Genomic DNA, 21,900 nt, shown 5'->3' on the forward strand with positions numbered 1-21,900 from the left:
TGCTGTTAGTGCTCTGCATAGCATGCTTTAATTTTGCTGTGTAATGCTTGCCAAGACTCTGAGACATAATGCAAACTGAATGGGCAATACAATGGGGAAGGAATTCAGGGTTGAGCAGTCCGAGGGGAATGTACTGGGAGAGAAAAAAAAAAAAAAACACCAACAAACAAACAAAACAACAAAAGAAACAATGCACATAGATAATGTGTCTATGTCTAATCTGGTGCAATGATAGTTATGTTTTTGCTTTTTCTTCTTTTTCCCTTTTTAAAGGGAATTTTGGATCAGCAGGAACTCTTGGAAGGTCCACAAGGGTCAGAAAATGCTCGCTTTGGATCAGCAATCACAGCACTTGCAGACATTGATTTGGATGGCTTTAATGATGTTGTCATAGGTGCACCACTGGAAAACCAAAACTCCGGAGCAATTTATATTTACAATGGATTTCAAAAGAGTATACGTACCAAATATTCTCAGGTAAATAACTGTTGTATAATGCTGTACTTAGTGCCTTCATATCTGTTAAAGGAAAACTGAAGGATTTTCTCTCCTTTTCTTGGCTGCTACTTCATCATCTTAAAATAGTGTTATTATATGTTTATTCCAAGTTTTGTGCCCTCTCTACCCTCCCCACCTCGGCCCCCCTTCAATTCAGCCGTCAACACATCCTGGATGATATTGTTGTGGTGCTTTCAGCTGAACTGTGCAGAGAAAAAAGGCATGCCAGGTGCTCTATCTGAGTCTCTCATAATTTTGGTATCTGTGTGTGAAGTTGACTAATTTCCTATACCTTTTTTGACACACCATTATTCAAAGCTGAAGTACAACAATGGAGATTTGATACATTCCAGGTCTGTAAAATAATAATAATAATAATTTAAAAAGTGGTATTTGTGGAAAAGTATTTCAAGGATCTTTGCATATCTCATATATTAATATAATGGTAATAATTTTAATGTCACTGTCCATGCTGACTTTCTGGTCACAGAAAGTATTTGTCAGAAGTCCTGTTAGGATTCCTATTCTTTGAGTTGCTCAATGTAAGATGGAAAAATTTTCCAGTAAGTACTAGCTGGCATAAAGCAGCCAGTTACTTGATTTACTACCAAGACAGAAAAATCTAGTCCATTGTCTGCTCCAACAGGGGAGGAAAAAGTGCTTAAAAGCATTTGAGAAAACATTCACACAAATTTTTTGTTTAAACAATATATTACGTATTCAGAGAATATCTACAAAAATCCATTGCTTGGGCTAGTATCTACAGACTTAAACACTCTTCATGGTAATTTAGTAACCAGACTGTCTTTCCCAGAAAATTTTAGGATCGGATCCTGCTTTTGGAAAACAGCTCCAATTCTTTGGAAGATCAGTAGATGGCCATAGAGACTTAAATGACGATGACATTACTGATGTATCAGTTGGTGCTGATGGAAAAGCGGTTCTGCTTTGGTTAGTAAATTCTTTTAGAAAAGCTGCACTTAATGTTTCAGATGCCAGTCAAACATTTAGTTTATTAAACAGCAAAACAAACAAAACAAAAATCTCTTTTATTCCACGTGTTTTGCACTAACATGCTTAATGCCTCGTCACTACAATTACAGAGCTCAAAAACGGCATTGGACTTGTCGAACAGACATGACAAGCAAGGCTGCATGGTGGAAGCCAGGTGGCAGGGGCTGCTGAGAGGGATGCACGTTGGGATGGGGAGGGCTGGGAGACATGTGAGGGCATGTGGTCCAGAGGAAAAGGCTGGTAAATGGGAGTGGGGCTTGCTGGGCAGTATTTGAAACAGCAGGTCATACTTCAATAGCTGCAGTATAATTTTGATAGCTGAGTCTACCGAGATAGACAAAAGCTCTTCCCACACAACCTGCGTGACCTTTACTAGCTGGCAAGCTGATCTGCAGGAAACAGTAGTCCTGCAGGGTGAGGACAGAGAGCAGTGAAACAGTGTTGGCATCTACTTCTGGCAAGAAAACCATCTTTTCTGGCAAGTGGACCTTACCAGTGCAGTCAGAGTGCTTTTACAAAATAAAGAAGAAAGGCTTCACGGAACCCAAATCTTGTGGCTCCCTAAGTACCACTATTTCCATGAGGAGCTAAGTTAAAATGTAGCTTGCTCTCCAGCCTGTCACCTATCTTCTAGTCTGAGGTTCCGTGTTGTAACAAGAAAAAAATCACTGTATTGCTACTTATTTCATAATAAAACAAGATTATATAAAATGAATGGTCAGTTTGGACCCTTGACCCATGACAGAACTCCTGCTGGTGCTGATAAGGAGGGCATTAAAGAAAATTATGCTTCTTGGATTATCAGCATCTGTTTCAATTTGATTAATGAAGATGCTCATTTTTCCTTCACTCCAACATTTGGTCTGATTAACGAGTTTCACTTTTGATTAAAGTGTTTGCTTTTACACGTAGGGTTCCTTTGAAACTATTCTTCAAAATCTTGATTAATTTCATGAAAGTTGTTTTTTCTGACAAATAAGGATACAATTAAAATGAAGAATTACCCTTTGTTGCCTTCCTAGAGGAGCTGAATGACTTTTCTAAAGGAGCAGAAGAGGGCTACTTGTTCGGAAAACAGGGCATGGTCTTCATTTTGTTATCTTAAGGGAATACTTAGGGCATTAGGGTAAAGACATTGATTTTCCATTAATTTGATGTGATAAATTACTTATTTTAATTACTGAAAGCTACTGTATCAAAAAACTCAGTTACATGCAAATAAAAATAATTTTGCCAGTGCCATAAAATGTATTTACATTCAGGACCCAAAAGATCAATATTACATTTGCATGCAGAAAACAGCTTCTAAGCTGCCCAGTGCTCTTGAAAATCACATATAACCTTTTAAAAATATTTTTCAGGTCACAAAGCATTGCAAATGTGTCTATAATTGCCTCATTTAAACCTGAGAAAATCAGTCTGCTGAACAAGAACACAGAAATAACTGTCAAAATATGTTTTCAGGCTACATTTAGACCTGCTAACAGAAATAATCAAGTGGGTAAGAGTATTTCAATGGCTTGTTTTATATTAATTTCTTCAGAAGTCCATTATTCAAATGAGTAGTGGAAATATTGCATTAAATGTCAAGGAAGGTGAAATCACTATAAAATTTAAGTGCTTAAGAAAGTGTTTTTAAGACCTACTGTCATCACTGCCTCCATAACCTTTGATAAATGAGGACTTAACAATACAAGGAAAAGCTGTCCACCAAAACCCAGGAAATGTCATTACTAAGAAGCGATAGATATAGATATAGATATAGATATAGATATAGATATAGATATAGATATAGATATAGATAGATATAGATGGATCCTTTGCTCACTAATTCTATCGTTTTTCTTCAGCTGGTATCACTCAGATATGACAAGACACTTTAGGAAGGGTAACTGGATATTTCTGGAGAATGCGCCTTATGGGGACAGAGTCTGTGAGCTAATAGTTTCAACAGCAGACTGCAGACTTTTCTTCTCTCTGGCAAGCACAAAAATAATTCAGCACAGAATTTCTTCAGTACAAAGTTAATTTCCATAAGTTCAATGCAGATTTCAGAGAACAGTAGAGCACCAAATATTTCTGAGACTAACACTGGCCCCTTATGAAGCTATTTAGTTAAACATTTGTGTTGTGGATAACACCAGTTGAACTGCTTCAGTGCTCCATACAGTGTGTTTAGGAACTTCTGATTTTTAGTAATAAAATAAAGGTGAACTTCCACAGTGTATTAGTCATCATATAAAGAGAAGACCAATTATGATGTCATTGAAGAGAAGATGCAGGTTTTCTTTATAGCCTTCTCAGAACTGAGGAATATGGGTGCAAGGCTTCTTTACCTGCTGTAATCCTGGCACTGCTGGCTGGCTCCTTGCCTGAGTTGTGGGCTCAGACATCTGAGACACCTCAGACATCAATCAGTGGAGACCAGATTGATTGCCATTTAATGTGCTCTCTGTGGATAAGAACTTACTTCAGGATTTAAACTTATTTGACTGACTTGGAAAACACAAGGGAAAACTTCATTGTTTTGTGAATGCTCTGTGTTTAACAAGCCATGAAAAAAGTAAAATATTTATAGTGGTTTGGAAAGCCTGGTCATTCTGTAATGCTGGACATAGTAGTGAGATCATTAAGCATTAAGGCTGAGTGAAAAAAAAAAAAAGTACTATTATTCTTTTTGTAGCTATAAAGTATAACGCAACACTGGATGCAGATCTCCAGTCCTCTAGAGTGACTTCCAGAGGATTGTTCAAAGAGAATAATGAAAGGTACATGCAGAGGGATCTTCTGGTACGTCATGAAGAGAATTGTGTTCATGACATCTTCAGTGTACAGGTAAGTGCAACTGCGAGAAGCCTCATGACAAAAATGATCAGAGGAAGATATTGATGAATTTTATGTCTGTAAGATGAATTTCATATTCCTCTGATTTCATCTTCATGATTTAAGTTTCTCAAACTCTCCACTACTGAAAAATACACAATAAGAAGCTGATTTCAAAGAAACTAATAACAACTGACTTATTTAGCACAGCTGTTTAGGACAGTAGAGGCCATTGTTAATTATGTACTTCAGCTCTGATGTAACACAGAGCTCAAAGTCCATAGTTTCAATAGATTTTAATTTCCCTTTCAGTAGATTCTTCCATAAACAATCCTCCCTAATATATGCAAATGTTTTATCTCAGATTAACAACATTTCAGGTGGGCTTTTCATCTATGCTATCCCTAAGTATGCACAAGCTGTGTTTGGGAAAAATAAAAAACATCCACCTTTTCCTAGAACCGAAGACCAAATGCAGCACTGAGACTTGCAGTAAGCCCTCTGCATTGTGCTAGGTCAGGTAGTTAAAAAGCCAAAGGACTGATTAATGCTTTGCTTTGCAGTATTTGCAAACCACTAAGGTTAGAGCTGAATAGTAAATAGGAGTGTTTTCACATCCCTCTTTCTGATACTTCGTTGTTTTATTCATTGCATACCCAAATACTGTGAGGGCAAATATTTTTGAGTTGTTAATCACATCTAGTGTCACTGTGGAGCCATGGGCTAGAAGAGAATTTACCCAGAACCAAGAAGAAGAGACACAAGGTATTGTGTTTTAGTACTGCCCAGGGCCAGCTGCTCTCTGTGATGGAAAAGCAGAATGGAATATGAATTTGATTTCTGCAGTCAGGTGAGAAGAAAAATCACCTGCTGGTGGCTTTTGAGAACCAGCTTCCACAGATGCAGAAAGTCAGCATGTTTCTTAGCTCTAAAAGTGTGATGAATAGAGTCTCCAGGAATGTTCAGGAGTTTTATCACAGAAAAGACTGCATTGTTACTTCCTTTTTAGAGCAAATATTACTTTACTACACGTTATCAATTTACAGCAGAATTACCGGCTTTACACTATTTACTGTGCTGACAGCTATCAAATGAACATGTGTTTTACAGGAACCTTCTGATGCAGTGAATTCCCTTAGTTTGCGTGTTGACATTGGCCTTACAAATCCTGGCTCCAGTCCTGTCCTTGATATATATTCTCCAACATCTGTGGCATACAGTGTAAGTATACAGCCTTACTAACGGAAAAGACACGGCTATACTTCTGTGCATAACATGTGCCCATGCCAAAATGCTACATACAAATAAAAACTGGTGTTCTAGTTAAGTCACTGGACTGAAAGCAGGCACTGGTACTTTTATACCTTGGAATTGCATGGGCTCTTGATGCTATTTGGAGAGCCTTTCTCATCAGCAAAATAATGATGTACTTCCCCTCAAAGGTGTTTAAGACTACTGTGACTACGTAATTTTAAAGTAGAGCACTGTTATTACGGATTATTTTTATTATTATTATTTGTTTTGTAGATTCCTTTCATTAAAGACTGTGGTGAAGATGAACTTTGCATCTGTGATCTTGTTCTGAAAGTCCAGCAGAGGGGAGATCACAGGTAAGAGCTGAATAAGTGGAATTGGTGGGGTCGGGTGTTCTCTTAGTTTTCATAGGTTGGTTTTTCTATAGGCTCTGGATGAATTTCTAGATTAGAGTGTCTTTTTAGTCCAACACCTACTTTTAGAATCATAGAATCAGCACAGAATCACAGAATAGTTTGGGTTGGAAGGGACCTTAAAGATCACTTAGCTCCTTCTCCTCAGGGCTGCTTTCAGTACATTCTCCACCCAGCCAGTATTTGTGCTTGAGATTGCTCCAACCCAGAGGCAGGACCTTGCACTTGGCCTCATTTAACTGCATGAAGTTTGCACAGGCCCACTTCTTCAGCCTGCCCAGGTCCCTCTGAATGACATCCCTTCCCTCCTGCATGTCACCTGCACCACACAGCTTGGTGTCATCAGCAGACTTGCTGAAGGTGCACTCAATCCCACTGTCTGTGTCACTGACAAAGGTGCTAAACAGCTCTGGTCCTAGTACTGATCCCTGAGGAACACTACTCGTCACTGATCTTCACTTGGACATTGAGCCATTGGCTGCAACTCTTTGAGTGTGACCGTCCAGCCAATTCCTTACCCACCGAGTGGTCAATCTGTCTAATTCATGTCTCTTCAATTTAGAGACAAGGATATCATGGGGGACAGTGTCAAATGCTTTGCAGAATCCAGGTAGATGATGTCAGTTGCTCTTCCTCTATCTATGGTACTTAGAAATAGCAGAAGGGAGGAAAAAAATAGTAATAATAATTAGCATTTCTATCTAAATAACTAGTCAAGGAAAAAGAGGAGCAATATGATAACAGATACAGAAGTAGGATTCTAGTCAGTGTAAACACACCTGATTTTTGGTAGATTAGGGATGAGTAGCCAGTGAGGATTCAGAAGAGTCAGGTCTGGCTGTCTGCTGTCAGAAAAGGAAAAGTGCTGGGGGAGCAGCTGTGGCTGTTTTAGTCCCTCCTGCAAGGAGCAGAGGGGATCCTGCATCAGGCTGTGCTACTGGGTATCAGAGATCAGCTCTTTGGGCAGCACATAATCCAGAACCATATATTTACACACATATATTTACAGTATGCAGAAAGACTGTTTTCTCCTGGAGCTGCCATATGACTCAGCCACCCATTCTCTGCCCACCTTCTCACCAGGATGGAAACCTTGAAAATTCAGCAAAGTGACTATGACTGTACAGAATCAAGGTCCCAAAATTTAAGATGACATTAATTCTGTTTGGTTTTAAAAAACACCATCACAGAGTTTCTCATGTCAAAGGGTTTAGAAAGCAGAAGTCTTATGTGTATAGAACATAGGAAATGTCTTGCTGTGCTTGTTACTCTTTGTTGACTAGAGGCAACACAGTACAATATGTTTTCATGATCCACAGCTGTTCTGGTACCTCTGTTTACAACATTGATCTTTACCTTCCAACAGCAAACAGCAGTTCATTGTCAGCAGCAAAAACAAAAGACTAACATTCAATGTGAACTTGAGAAATAAAAGAGAAAATGCATATAATACCAGAATCCAGGCTACATTTTCAGACAACTTGTTTTTTGCTTCTTCGTCTTTACCGGTATGTGGTACTCATCTTCACTGTTTCTGTTACTGCCACTGATTTTTCCAGCTACTCAGGAAAACATTTTTTATTTCTATTAGTGTCTGTCCCAGGAAAGGAGAATGTGTGTGCAAACCTCTCTCCCAATTTATTTTCTTGGCTACCAGAATTATTCCCTTCAGCATATCAGTTTATATAGGTCAAGGAGAGACACTGCCAACTCAGCATAAAAGTTGGCAACCTGTTGATTTTGACCTCATCTCAGTATTTCAGTCATCTTTTCCTCACTTTAGGCCTTGGCACCCACATCTGCTGATTGACTCCCAACAACATAGTTGAATGCAGTTGCTGTGCCACAGGGAATTCATATCTGATAAATCAAGCATGCAGCATGGATGCACCTTTAAAGCACAGGCTTTAGATCTAGAAATAGTATTACTGCCAAAGCCATGTATTTCAGCTAGACAGTTAATCAGATTGAAATGATTGCTATACCAGAAACTCTTCTTATAATGAATTGTGTCTTAGAAAAGGAAAATAAAGGAATTTTACAGACTATTTTAGAGAGTGCAGTAAATCTTTAATCTGAATTGTTACTTCTAAACAATTCATGTAGGATGAAATCCAGACTTTAGTGGCTTTCTGTTGTCAGGCTGCTACTGCAGAGGTGTCTGATAATACGAGGGGTGAAATCTAGAGCCATACTGAAGGGAGAGGAGGAATAGGAACATTTATCACTCTCCAAGAGCTGTATTTTCCTGAAGAGTGGACTGGCAGAAGTACTCCATGAAGTGCTGAGGTTGCTCCTCTACTTCCGTATCCTGTTACCCAACAAAATTACTCACACCACTCATGTCAAAAGACCACACCAGAGCTATGATTTTTTTCTGCTTTGGAAGTCCATTTCATTAGAATTCTTTCAGCCTGCAAGTGAAGATTTTGCCTCCCAAAATGTTTCTGTTTCAAAGGGGAGGATTTTTTTTTTATTATTTTTATTTTTATTTTTATTTTTTCTTGTTGGAGTGTAAGTCATGAATATAGTGTCTGGTATATGTCTACCATAAGTGTCTGGTAGGGATGTGTTTAACAAAAAACAGTGCATTTTAATTAATTCTTTTCAATGTTATGATAACTGGCTATGGTCTATGTGTCTGTCTTTCCTTTGATGTGAGATGATGACATGCAAAATTTTCTGCAAAGTAATAAATAAACTTCTATGTGTTGTAGACTTTCCTACAAAAAGTATGATAGAGTTCTCTGCACACTAAATTCTACAGTGAGAGTAGTTAACCGTCTCTCAGGTCACACAAATATGACTGTAAAATTTGTGTAGTATTGTTGTAAAAAGCATGGTAAGACAATACAGTAGGCAGCCTGTACTCTGGGCTGTATTCCTTCTTCCAAGTGCCACACAAAATTCTCACAAGATCATGAGAGCCCACTGCAAGGACACAGGACCAGTCCTTATCCGACCTTTCTCCTGCCTCACCCCTAGCCTTGCCTCTCTTTCCCACCCATCTAATCTTTAGAAATTATTCCTGTAACACTTAGTTGTACTACCCCTTAATCTAACACAGGTCCTGTTGAAGATACGAATTGTGAATTTCCTGTCTTTTATCAAAAACTTATATTAAGATGACTTTTCTTTTTCCTCTGCAGAGCGATGGGACTGAAGTCTCATGTCAGACAGGAACAACACAAACTACAGTCATTTGCCAAATAAGCTATCCAGTTTTCCGAACAGGACAACAGGTACAAATTTAAATAACCTTGAGTGATACTCCAAAGCGTAGTTTTCCCTTATATCTGCATGTACTGGTGGTGAGCATTTTTAGATACGGCAGTTTTTAACTTCCCTTGGGTTTCAGAGGCACTAAAAGGAGCAAACTAAGGGCTAAACTTTTGTGACCAGCCTACTGGATTAAATAATAAAAAAAAATAGTTCTAAAACACATTTATTTCCACCCGTGGATCCTCTGTAGCTCTGTAACTCTTGGAGAATGAAGGCTGGGGACTGAGAGCAGTCAGGCACTGTGCATAGCCTCTTGGGAGCACAGCACAATTCCATCAGACTGAGATGAGAGGGGTGGCCCACACAGCCCTAGGATTGATCATATAAACTTTTTCTCTTATATCCCATAAAATTTAGGGGTATCCCTGTTTTTGTGGATCTTAACCTCTTATTCCCCTGGGGCAAAAGAGAAATAGTCTTCCAGCCTCTATAATAATCAATTGGAGCAATAAGAAATTTGCCAGAGGTAATATGACATTCTGCTAAACCAAAAAAATCAAAATAATAAAAAAATAAAAATAAAAGGCTTGTTTGTTCTGAACTTTTAATGGCATTCATCAAAGTGAACCTGATGCAATGAATCAAATTAAAATGCAAATAAAAAGCTTGTGTAAGTGCTGGTGTTTAAGAATGTGATTGAAGCAGTGCAAACACCTTTTGTTGCAGCTTGTAGCTAGTCATGTATCACTTGAAAGTGCTTATAGCTAATGTTTACAAAATGATGTCAATTTGTACATAAGAGAGAAAAAAGATTCTGTAGTCTTAGAGCTACTGAAATAGTACACAGAAATAGGAAAATTCAGTTACAGAGAAAAGTTCTAGATGTTTGCTCAGAGGAATAGTTGTGTCGCTATTGCTAAGTGTTCTTGGTGTTCTTGTCTCTTCCGCAGGTATCTTTTGATATTAGTTTTGATTTTAACCTGAAAAATCTTCAGAATATGGCAGTTCTAAGTTTTCATGCCTTGAGGTAAAGTATATAATTTTATGGAAGCAAATTTTGTATTAATACAATATTTGTTCAAAATAATATTGTAACACCTGACTTAAATGTGTTTTGTTGAACAGTGAAAGCAATGAAGAGCAAGAACAGGACAACCAGATCAGCTTATCAATTCCTTTGCGGTATGATGCAGAAATTCACTTCACAAGGTATGTTAAATAATGGAAAAAGTCATTGTCATTTCCTTCAAAGACATTAGAATATAGTAACAGTCCTGAAAGACCACTGATAATATACTGAAACTTATTTTTATTTTGGAATTCATAAGAAATTTTTATATTGTCAACAATAGCAGAACTTCATGTTCTTCCAGTAATCTTACACATAAAAATTTATAGAATATGTAGTAAGAAATTAGGGATCCATGTTTACCGTTGTACAATTGTTACAGGTGATCAGATGCTCACATGGGTGGAATATGTATAAAACTCAAACACTGCCTATGGTTTTGATAATAAAATTAGTATACGCTATATCAGGATCAGTCTCTGGTTCTCAGATGTTACTGAAGTTGGATCAAATCTGAAGTTAAACAGATCAAAACTGAACAAAACAAAACATTCCAGTTCAAATCCATACCTCTCTCAGCAAAGAACATTAAGGAGAATGAGAATTTCATGCCCTTGAAACTTATTATCTTCAGCCCTTGAAATATGCAGTGTTTTTGGATGTACTGAAATTAATAATTAATCTGTTACAGTTCTAGACAAGAATAATTCCAGTTACAGTTTATCCAAAATTACAAATGAAACAAAAATATACTGATTTGACTCTTAGTTTAAGACAGAATATTTTACTTTCCATCAAAGAAAAAAATGTGTTCATCTTTCCTAATTGCTGGATTTGTAGGATATAATATTTAGTTACATCTGATGCACTTAGTCACTGTTAGTGGAAAAAAAGACCTTTACCTCCCAAAGCATTCCAAAATTAACAAATGCAAAATGGTAGAAAACAAACAGCAATTGCTCAAACCATGACAGAAGAGTGAAAAAGAGGAAGCTATACAGAATTTAGGAAACAAACGTTCAAAGGCCACTGTAACCACAAGAACTAGCTCAGGTCGTGGCACAAATATGGACCCACAGTACAGAAGCTGATTTTAATTTGCAGTAGCAGTTTCAAAATATTATCAGACCCAGGATTCACCACAGTTGGGTGCACCAATTATAGTCTTGCAGAATTTTTCAGATTTTTTAAGTTGCTTAAATGCATGTATTTAGGTTAGTGATGCAAGTTCTTTCAACTAACTGGGAAAGTCACATGAGACATCAGCAGAAGAGATTTTTATTATTCAAGTTAGCAGCAGCGCAGAGACTACAGAAGCATCTGAGTAGGTGCCTATCACACCAACTTAAGTAGTAGTTCCTGAGAAATTTGAAAAAGCGCAAATTTAATCAGCAAATTTAATTTAACTGAGCACGAAGAACAGAAGCTCAGTGCTTCAGAAAAGACCAGGCAGAGAGCCTGTAAAAGAGTTACTCAAGATAAAATAGTGTTTCAAGTTCAGATGCATCTCCTGAAGTATGAGAAAATGCAATTTCATATGCAAGTCAGGGCATGAAGGAATCTCTAGAGTTGGAAAAAAGATTTTAGTTATTTTTGGTGATGAGCCAGCTTAAAGGAAGTACACATTAAGCCAATGCACAATTTTTAGTGCTTCCCTTGGAGATAGCTCATTTATACACCCTCTAACACTTAGGAAATATCTATCTGGAAATAGCTCCTTCCTGAGGCAGGTAATTTAGCAAATAACTAACTTTTTAATTTACAAGGGTCGAGAAGAAAGTATCAACTCATTGAAGATAGGCTTTTCTAGTGAAAAATCTCCTGATGTGGGTTTTCAGAGGTGGGAATCAGTCTTATCAGTGACTTCTGCGAGGACAAGGAATCTGATACCATGTAAACTAGAAAGGCTGGATATTTGAGCAGTAAGGAAGCAGAAAATGCTTTATGGGGGCTTTCCTAGCACACCTTGTCAGGAGGGTCTTTGAGGAAAGGGCCCTTGGGAGGAAGCATGAAGAAATGAGAAGGATTCCTGAAACAGTATGGAAGAACACAACTGATCAGAAAACATCTCTTTGAGACTGCACACATTAGTTTGGGATTGTGTACACAGATGTTACCCAGATTAACTGGATACAGCTGCATTGCCAAACAGAAGGGATCTGTGCTGTGTGCTACATGAAGAGCTGATGTAAGGAGTCATGATAGCTCCTTGTTAACTCACTCACTAGCTTTTCGTATTCAAAACTACTCAACTAAGCCTCCTGTAGGATGAACACCAAAAAGATTATGGAGTGGTTCAGCAGTAGTAGGTGGTCACAAGGAGCACATGGATGCAATTAACTACACAGGGATGTTTCTGTTGTCTTTGAGCACAGGCTCACCTGGTTGAACCCCTTGAGCATCCACAGGCCCTCACAACCTGTTTTTCCATCTCACACTTGTAATTTCATGATATAGCGGGCTGCAACCACCTTCACATTACTTTAGAAATTTTGAATGATAAAAACAATAGTAATTAAGAAAGTGGATGAGAGCAGACTGAGGGCTGTAAGGTATGTGGCATGCATACAAACAGGGTGCTGTGTGTTTCCACACCCAGGCAGTGAGGAAACAAACCCACTTGTAGCACAGGGCATTAGGGCCAAAAGTTGTAATTTCTGCCTGGGAGGGGAGCTTGCAATAGGGTTCTAGATGCACTTGCCAAGCACGAGTTTGAACAGAACCTACATCTCATGCTGCCCTGCTGTCTTCATGTGCTCAGTTGGCTTTGGGCTTCAGTATAGTACTTATTTTCTTAACTAAATTTTTAAAGTTCAAACAGCAGTACAAGTGACTGATTTTCCTGCAATTATAATTCTGACCTGATTCACAAACTTAGAACAAACCAAAGCACATTCAGTTACATATGTTTTCAAAGTAGCTGCCAAACTGAAATGTATTGTTTTATGGTTGTTAACTAGGCTTGCCAACATCAACTTCTATGAAGTATACTCTGGTCATAACATTCCTTCCACTGTGAATAATTTTGAAGATATTGGCCCCGCATTCAACTTCTCAGTTAAGGTTAGTAAATGTTTCTGTTTCTGTTTTGAGAAGCTGCATTACCTCCGCCTGCAGCTGGGTCCCAAAACGCAGTTGAAAAAAAATGCTTCTGATTTCACTATCTGATTTTGATGCTTTTGAATCAGTCAAATAGGGGAAGAAAATTGCAAATAGCAGGAGGGATAAATCTTTACAATCTTCATGAGGTCAAAAATGAAATTTGAACTTAAGTAGAATGGTGGAGCGATTGGTACTGCACTGTTTACGTATTTGGAAGAGAGTTAATATTAACTTCAGGCCAGCTTACACTATTTGTTCACAGAGTTAATTTGTCTTCTGCTCACTTGATAAAGGAAAACAAGTCTTTGCAAGCTTGGACTTTGAAATCGGAAGTTTGGCAAGGGTTAAGTGCTCAAACAAGATGCAGGAACTAGCCAGATCACAGCATTTATTACACAGCTCAAAAAAAAAAAAAAAAAGATACAAATATGCAACATGGAAGAAACTTTAATTATATTCCCTTTATATTCTTGTAACTGCTTTTGTAAAAGCCTGTTGGCTGTTGTAGAATTTTTGCTTTTCAAAAAATATTTAATGCAGATAATAAGAGCTTTGCTAAGGAAACAGGTAGGGGCCTGAAGCTATAGAGTATGCTTTCCACTAGGGCATAATTTCATTGTTTACCCCAGTAAATGTGACAATACAAAAACATTGATGCAAAAGGAATCCAGTTCTTCCATAATCGTCTGTGATTTCTGATTTTCTTATTATACCAAATACTTCATGTGTATAAAAGTATTGCTAAATTAATTGTGAGCTATTTATTTTGCAGGTAACAACAGGAGGAATTCCTGTGAAGATGGCAACTGTGAAAATCCTTCTTCCAGAGCTGACCAACAAAGACAACCCATTGATGTACCTAACTGCAATTGACACAGATCAGGTGAAGAACTGCACTATATAAGCTGATATGTTTGGGGGTTTTAACCAGCACCATTTACATCAGTTATTTCCTTCACAGTGTATCTGAGATTCAGATAATCCCTGCCATTTCTGTATGCCCCATGCCCCTTCCTACAAAGGGATGGGGGAGGACCACAACATCAACGGTACACCAGTCTATTCCTTAGCAGATGCCAATTATCTGTACGGTCCACAGCTGACTTTTCATATGACCCTGGAATTAGGTGGTTCTCCAAGATCCTGGGAAGACAATAGTAAAAATGGAATTTTTAGATCAGGACAAAACTTTCAATTTAGTCTGGGGGGGGGGGGAATTTATAAGAGTAGTTTAATTCTGATTAAAATACATAGTCTGTTAGATTCCAAAATCACCCAGTATTACATAATCCACAACCTATAATTTCACAGCCACCATGTCATCAGAAGTATATATTGTTATGACAACTATACATTTTGGAGTACGAGGTCAACCAGTTTAATTCCTGCCATCCCTTTCCTAGGCCAGAGGTGTTACTTGTCAAGCTCAGATAAATCCACTGCAAATAGGAAAAAGACCTTACTCTGCATCCTTCAAGAAAGAGAATTTCAGAGCTTTGAAAGAAATGGTGAGTACACGTCAGGTCTGCATTACCGCAGGACAGGGGTGCAGAGCTGATAATTACTGCTGTACCTCTGGGGATGGCTGTGGTGGCCATGGCGTTTTTCACTCACAGTGCAGGAGTGCCTCCTGTGGATATTCTCACACATCCTGCATCTGTCTTAGAGAGAAGCAGCACTACATGTTCTTCACTGTGTGCAAGCACTCAATTTGCAGGCACAGAATAGTAAAATTTTAAACTGGATATTAAAGGACCTATTGTTACAGTGTACTTTTTAACACATGCTGTTGTCTCTCCTTGCTGTTTTCCCTGGAAGAACTGTAAAAATGCAAAGTGCAGTACCATCACATGCAAACTGGAAGACCTTGTGCTGAAAGGAGAGTATTTTGTGAATGTCTCCACCCGGATCTGGAATGGTACTTTTGCTGCTGTGAGTATCACCTGCTTCTTCATGAAGGAACCAATACCCAAGTATTTCCTAGTTCCTGGTATTTTTTTAAAGTTCATTAAAGAGAACTTTCCAATCTAGAAAGATACTCTTTTATGTTATTGTGCTTTTCCAGATTGAAAAGTTGAATAAAAAAGTGAGGCAGCATAACAGAACTGCAAATTTCAGTCCAGGACAAACTCTAAGAAAATACAGTGATAATACAGACCTTCATAGCTATAAAAACATTTTCTGCATCTGTTAAATTCATTTAAGGTGAACTAGAGTTTCCACAAAATTCGATGTAGGACAGCAGAGCAGAGTATAGTCATAGCCTGGAAAATAATGTTGCTTTTAGCTTTTGAATGTCATAGGCTACATAGTGATCATTTTAAGTCACATCAAAATACGAAAAACCTATTGGTGCTGCCAGTTATATTTGCTAGAGAAGGTGTGGATTTTTATTTTAAATTGACTTTTTGTTTTTATCAGAGTTGGTGTCAAGGAAACATTCCTTGCTTAAAGAGCTAGAGGATGCTTAAAAATATGCATCAATAAAACCTTGACTTTCCCATTTTAAATCATAATGTGTCCTCCAGAATATAAATCATCTTGAATTACCAGACTTCTGAAATGAGACTATGTTGGCTCCTCAGCTAGGCAACCAACCAAACTGTCCTAGGCTTGCACAGAGCATCAGGAACATGACGCAGTCTCATTAGTCTGTCTGGCGAGTCTGATGGCAGGTATTGACATTGAACAGCAGGATTGTTGTCAGCTTCATCTTTCAGCACTTAAAGGAAAAGGTCAGGTTGATAATGTAATATACTTATGCAAGTGTGTGAAGAAAAGCATCTGCCTGTCTTTAAAGATGGTGTTTTTCAAGTCAGCTGGGTCAAGAACATTTGTTAGTGCTGATAGATATGCAGAAGGTGGAGGCCTGAGTAAAAGGTTGCTACCCTCACAAGACAGTGCATGGAAACAATTTGTTTTCCACTGGGAGATGGGAAGGGAAGACTGAATGTTCTAGTTCTCCTCTCATCTTCCATTTTGTTTTCTATTTTGTTTTCTGTTTGATTGTCAGTGCAAATACCCTTGCAAGCACTCAATGATGCACATCATAGCCTTGTTATTTAGTGGTTATCAATCACTGCCTAAGGAGAAGGCAGCAGATTTGCTGATACCTGCTAATCAAAGCAAAGAAAGATGTGTTTAGGAATCAGCAAGGTGCTTTGAATCATGCATAAGCAGGTTTCTACATATCTAGGAATGCAGGACAGACTACTTATGCAGGTAGCGGTAACCTGCACAGTCAATTCAATGCCTTGGTAGCTCATGTTCCCTCTGTCAAGTCCACCATGCCTGGTCCTGCCAGTGGCTGTAGGCTTTTTAGAACCAACTGCAGATATATGGCTGCAGAGGCAAAAAGACAAAGCACTCACTGCTTCTAGAATGGCTGGCTAGTGCTCCCATAACCTGAATCTGTTCTCAGCAGTCCTGTGGGAATCAGGAATCGCCAAGCCTAAGGCATGGGTTTAAGACCAACACTGAAATGGCAGAATAAGCACAGCCGTGCTCCTCTGCCTCTGGATACATTTGCAGAGGAAGTGGTATCTGGCATAAGATCTCATTTCAATTGGGAATTGGCCTAGATTTTTGTTGTCTTTGTTTAAGCTGAGGGCATGATGTCAGAGTTTGACTAGTGGAGAGGAACAAGCCATGGTAGGAAAAAATAAATGAGGAAAAACAGAGAAGCATTGGATAGAGGTGAGGGGGAAGAGAAGGGAAAGAACATCCAATTTCCATTTCTTTCAAAGGCCAGAGAGATTTCTCCCTTTCTCACCGTTATATTTTTCCCTATCTCTTCTCAGCTAGCAGAAGCCACAGATTTGAAATGACTATAAAAATGGGTATATAATCCAATTCTTCTATTTTGTTTGAACTATTCGTTAAAGAGGAAAAGTTAATAAAAATAGCAAAATTAAGTCTGTATTACTGATACATAATTACTTCCGTATGCACTTTATCTTGGGACAAATAAAAAGAAATATCATTTTAATTTTCTTAATTTTCTTAATTTTCTTACTGTGAATTTCTTCTGGTTCTGAAGACTTCATTTCAAAACAAGATAATTACTTTAGGATGTCTATATTCTAATGAGTTGTCCTGTAACAGAGCTTTACAGTTGTTTTTTTCTTAATCTTCTCTTTCAGTCAACTTTCCAGACATTGCAACTCTCCGCAGAGGCAGAAATCAATACACATAACACTGATTTATTTATGATTGGAGAGAATACCCTAACTGTAAGTGAAGTATAAGTAGACTTTTTCAATCTCTCTTTTCTTGAATTAAACTGATAACATGTAATTTTCAGTGTCATTTAGCAGTACATAGCAAATTACAAGCTCTGATGACATCTGAGTATGTTGAACTAATGTATCCTTTTGGTTATATACAAACTCCCTTAAGTTACTAACATGTTTTAATTTCAGCTGACTGCTATATAAACAAGACGGTTAAAACCTGCAGATTTTAAATAGATAGGAGAACTATCAGCAAAACTCAGCTGAAAAGTTCCGAAACTCATTCAGTTTTCTGTGCATGAAAAGATCAAAATTTGGACTTCTTTCTCCAACAGAATTAATTGCTGTAGATATATGAGCTCTGGGAAACATTCTAGCAAATCCGTTTTATAGTCTTCTGTTAAGTGTATTTAGTTTGATGTTTGTAGACAGATGTTTTGTACAGCTCTCCAGCAAGTATGCTTAATCTCATTCGTGAAAGACTGAGGAGCATTTTTGCATATGGAATGGCTGCATATGGACAATATGGACACAGCTAATCTTATGAAAAGTCACCAAACTACCACTTTGCTAGTTTAGAATCCTTTTCCCAGGGATAAGTGCTTAAGAATACATTTTCGCTGGGCTGTTGTAATAATAACAATAAAATACCTTGTTCTCCTGACTTATCTAGAAAGTGACACTCTTCCATTTGCAAGACTAAGTTTAGATTTATTTTTACAGGAGTTACCAGCCTCTTTCACCCATAAAAAATAACCAAGTCCTTTGAAGACCAAAATACAAATTAGTAAGGGAGACTGTGAGAGTATCTAGTATAGTCCATTCACAGGCAGTGGAAAATTCAGTTAAGTGTGTACCAAGACAGTTACTGACCAGCTGATCTGAATGTGGAAATAAGACTATATTCCAGTACTATTTTTTCAGTATTTTCTCATGGAGAAATTTTATTTTTATTTTATTATTTCAAGGAACCTCTAAACAGACCCTTCTATCCTAGGAAACCTACAAACCCTGAAGAAGGAAAGGAAATAGATGCATAGGCCTGGAACTAATGCCATTTTTTTTGTAGAAAAATTACACACCTGTATTTGAAGTCTGCTGAGTGTCTCTGTTTTGTGACATGATACTGCTTCTGCTAGGATATGATACTCATTAACATACAATACAAATATTCCACTTATGGTACAGATTTTTTAAATAGCTCACTGTGTATTTTTCCTTGGTTGGACCATGATACTACCAAATTGACCATGATACTACCAAATTTATATTTCCAGCATTGCTTTTGGTGATTCCAGGAGCACCAGAATTCAGCTATTCAAATTACTCTTACTTAAGTTAGATGACAAATAATAGGTAGTTCCTCAGCCAGCCATTAAAACATCAGTTGGACTTGATGATCTGAGAGGTCTTTTCCAACCTAAAGGATTCTATGATCTGCAGCTGGGACTTCTACAGCTCTGAGGCAGTGGCTGAGCAGACCCTGAAAGTAATCCACGGGGTTCCTAAGAAACACAATGTGTTTTAGTGAAGTTTACAGTCTAATTCTTACTCGACAGCCTCTTGCCCTGTGAAGACTCTTGGCAAATATGCCAGCTGACAAATGGCAGAGTACCATACACTCTCCCTAGGGCAGTTTCCTTTGCCACTCCAGAGATGGTGCAAGTACCCAGCACTGCACACAGTGCTTGGGAGCACAGAGTGGTACCCACTTTTTGCCCTTTCACACTTAGTTGGAATGGGACAGTGCAGTATCAATCTGAGTTTATTTCCTACTGAGGTGGTAGGATTAATCCATCTTAGTAACTACATTAGATATCCACACAAGAGTTAGTACTCCTATAAACCCTAATCAATAGAAAGAATAGGTATTTTTGAGATGCCATTCATCTCAAAGGTGCTGCTAAAAATCAGAAGATGAATTGTGCCCGAAAAAAAGGCCATCCTTCTCCATTGGAAGCCAAGGGCTAACTTGTAGGTAGACACAGTGTTAGATGAGGTGAATTCCAGCCACAGTGTCTTACTGACCGCAGTTTGACTTTAAGGAAGACATTTGTTCTTAGGCATAGATTTACCATTCCAGTAGTGCCACTTCCCTGTTAATCTAATACAGAAAGCATTATTAGGCAGGCTGCACATAGAAATTACACTGTGTTTTTTTTTTTATATAATTTCGATGAGCTGGATTGACATGTAGTCAAATAAATTAATGTGATTCTAGGTGGGGAAGCTGCTTGATATTTGTGCGTAAAAGCTTTCAGTTTTTTTCCAAGTTGGGAAAGACTGCCAGCTGGAGGACATAACATTAACCTGCTACAATCATCATTACAGCTATTCTGTTAGAAAATACCTAAAGCCAGCCTGCCTCAGTGAAATGAATACATATAGCCACAACTAACACAACATTAGAGCCTTCCAGCAGAAATGACTTAAATCACCGAGATGTCAGTTCAGTGCAAGTTTCCCAGAAAGTTTAGGATTAAATTACACCAGACAAATGCACTGAGCAAGCAACCTGAAGAAAGTAAACCAACATGACTTCTTTTATCATGTTTCAGGAAAGAAAAAAAAAGTCTTCATGCTAAATGCATGTCATTCCAAGCTTAAATCCAAAGATTTGACAGTTCATAAATATTAGAGCAATATCTCCCTGAGCAACTGTGTTAGATGTAACTATACAGTTGGTTATACTCAATGTAACTAGATACAGTATCACCTGAAAATGAATTTACAGACACTATGCTGTTCTGTGAGCTCTCTAGTATTGCTCAGGAAGCACAGGTGTGCTAGAAGCACTCCTGTTTGACCCATACATCTTACTGCAAATCCATAAAGTTAACTCAGGAGAACACAGATTAACACGAGAAGACTAGCAAGCTGTTTTGTGGTTTCCAGGAAGGCAGGAACAGCAGACAAAGGAGACTGAGGTGGTACTGCCAGGCAGGAGGGAAGAAATTTGAGCAGCCACAGTGACTGCATGGTGGTGTCTGGCCTCCGATTAGTATTGCCTCCTACGGTTGCCCACCACAAATAATGGATTCTGTAAACACTCAGCTGGACGTAGCTCTTCTCTAGCATCAGCTAGAGAGCAGGAGAACTGTCTGTTCTGAGCAGATGGGGCAAGGCTATTCCCAGCCTGCACTGAAGAATCTGTGGTTTACCTAGTGGTAGGGTGTCCATGTATTGTGGGGACAACTGTGAAAGAACTCTTTCTTGGAAAGGCAGAAAGCTGAAAGGAAGAGATTGCTTCTCTGCCTGTTGTGTATAGCCAAGAGTGATGAGGGTCCCTAATGGTTAAATGGCACTGCCCTGTGCTACTGTGGTGAAAGCAGGTGTTTATGAACACCAGTGAAAGGTTTGCAGTTCCCTGGCATGTTCCAGTCATTGATCCTGGAATGCATGCAGCACAGCTATTCTTGATAAGTATTTGGTTTACAAATCCTACTTAACGTGCAGTTAACGTTAACCCTTAATGCATAATCTCTCTGCTTTTAGATCCCAGTTACAGTAATGAAGCCAGATGAGAAAGCTGAGATACCCATTGGTGTTGTGATTGGCAGTATATTGGCTGGACTCCTCTTGCTGTTAATACTGGTTGCTGTTTTATGGAAAGTAAGTAGGTGTTTATATACTTAAAAAGAAAAGCAGAAAGGGATAAATACATTTGGGCTATTTTCTCTGGAATCTCGATTCTGCTGAACAAAATTGCACACACAGTTTGGTAGTAAGAATAACATTGCATTGGCATTGCACACTTGATGGGAGCATTTAGAAATGCTTTTAAAATCAAAATTCTGAAGTGAGTCACCATAGAAATTAGCAACATGAAATGATAAATGGGCTGCCAATGGCACAAAATGAGGGCAGCAGCATTTTTGTCTTTTGACACTGCCTGTCTCCCTCCACGATTCACCAACTGGACTCTGAACTCTTATGTTTTGAGTGGGCAAGGATGGGAAACATCAGCAAGGAGAGGACATACGCTGGACAGACAAAAAAAGAGAAGGGTGAGGGCAAAAAGTGATTTATAAAGGGTATCTAGGTAAGGGGGAGGGAAAAGTTTTTGTGTGTGCCAGAGCATTGGCTCTTGAAGTCCTGGCACACCAAGGAAGCTTAGAGATCCCTGTACCTTGGCAGGGAGACAACTGGCTACTCAGCACTGCTGTTTTGGCATTTGTGGTACCAGGCAGGAGTTTAAGGTCCAGCTCCTTTCACTTTACAGTTAGGAATCATTTACAAATAAAACACTGTATGTGTGCACATGCATGCATCA

The 21,900-nt window shown here is 38.4% G+C and overlaps 1 protein-coding gene across 1 annotated transcript in view; it reads left to right on the forward strand.

The window, feature by feature from the left end:
* The window catches only part of ITGA2 (integrin subunit alpha 2), a 67,102-nt gene that overhangs the window by 42,113 nt on the left and 3,089 nt on the right, over positions 1–21,900 (forward strand). Inside the window, exons 14-29 of the mRNA XM_038170903.2 lie at positions 274–477; positions 1,313–1,449; positions 2,874–3,013; positions 4,196–4,347; positions 5,446–5,556; positions 5,863–5,945; positions 7,369–7,510; positions 9,152–9,244; positions 10,175–10,251; positions 10,350–10,433; positions 13,254–13,356; positions 14,168–14,278; positions 14,799–14,903; positions 15,214–15,327; positions 17,538–17,627; positions 21,123–21,239. Coding sequence (XP_038026831.2) covers positions 274–477; positions 1,313–1,449; positions 2,874–3,013; positions 4,196–4,347; positions 5,446–5,556; positions 5,863–5,945; positions 7,369–7,510; positions 9,152–9,244; positions 10,175–10,251; positions 10,350–10,433; positions 13,254–13,356; positions 14,168–14,278; positions 14,799–14,903; positions 15,214–15,327; positions 17,538–17,627; positions 21,123–21,239 — 1,863 coding nt within the window. The remainder of the gene's footprint in view (positions 1–273; positions 478–1,312; positions 1,450–2,873; positions 3,014–4,195; positions 4,348–5,445; positions 5,557–5,862; positions 5,946–7,368; positions 7,511–9,151; positions 9,245–10,174; positions 10,252–10,349; positions 10,434–13,253; positions 13,357–14,167; positions 14,279–14,798; positions 14,904–15,213; positions 15,328–17,537; positions 17,628–21,122; positions 21,240–21,900) is intronic.

The sequence above is a fragment of the Anas platyrhynchos genome, chromosome Z (genome assembly GCF_047663525.1).
Source record: "Anas platyrhynchos isolate ZD024472 breed Pekin duck chromosome Z, IASCAAS_PekinDuck_T2T, whole genome shotgun sequence".
Lineage (NCBI taxonomy): Eukaryota > Metazoa > Chordata > Aves > Anseriformes > Anatidae > Anas > Anas platyrhynchos.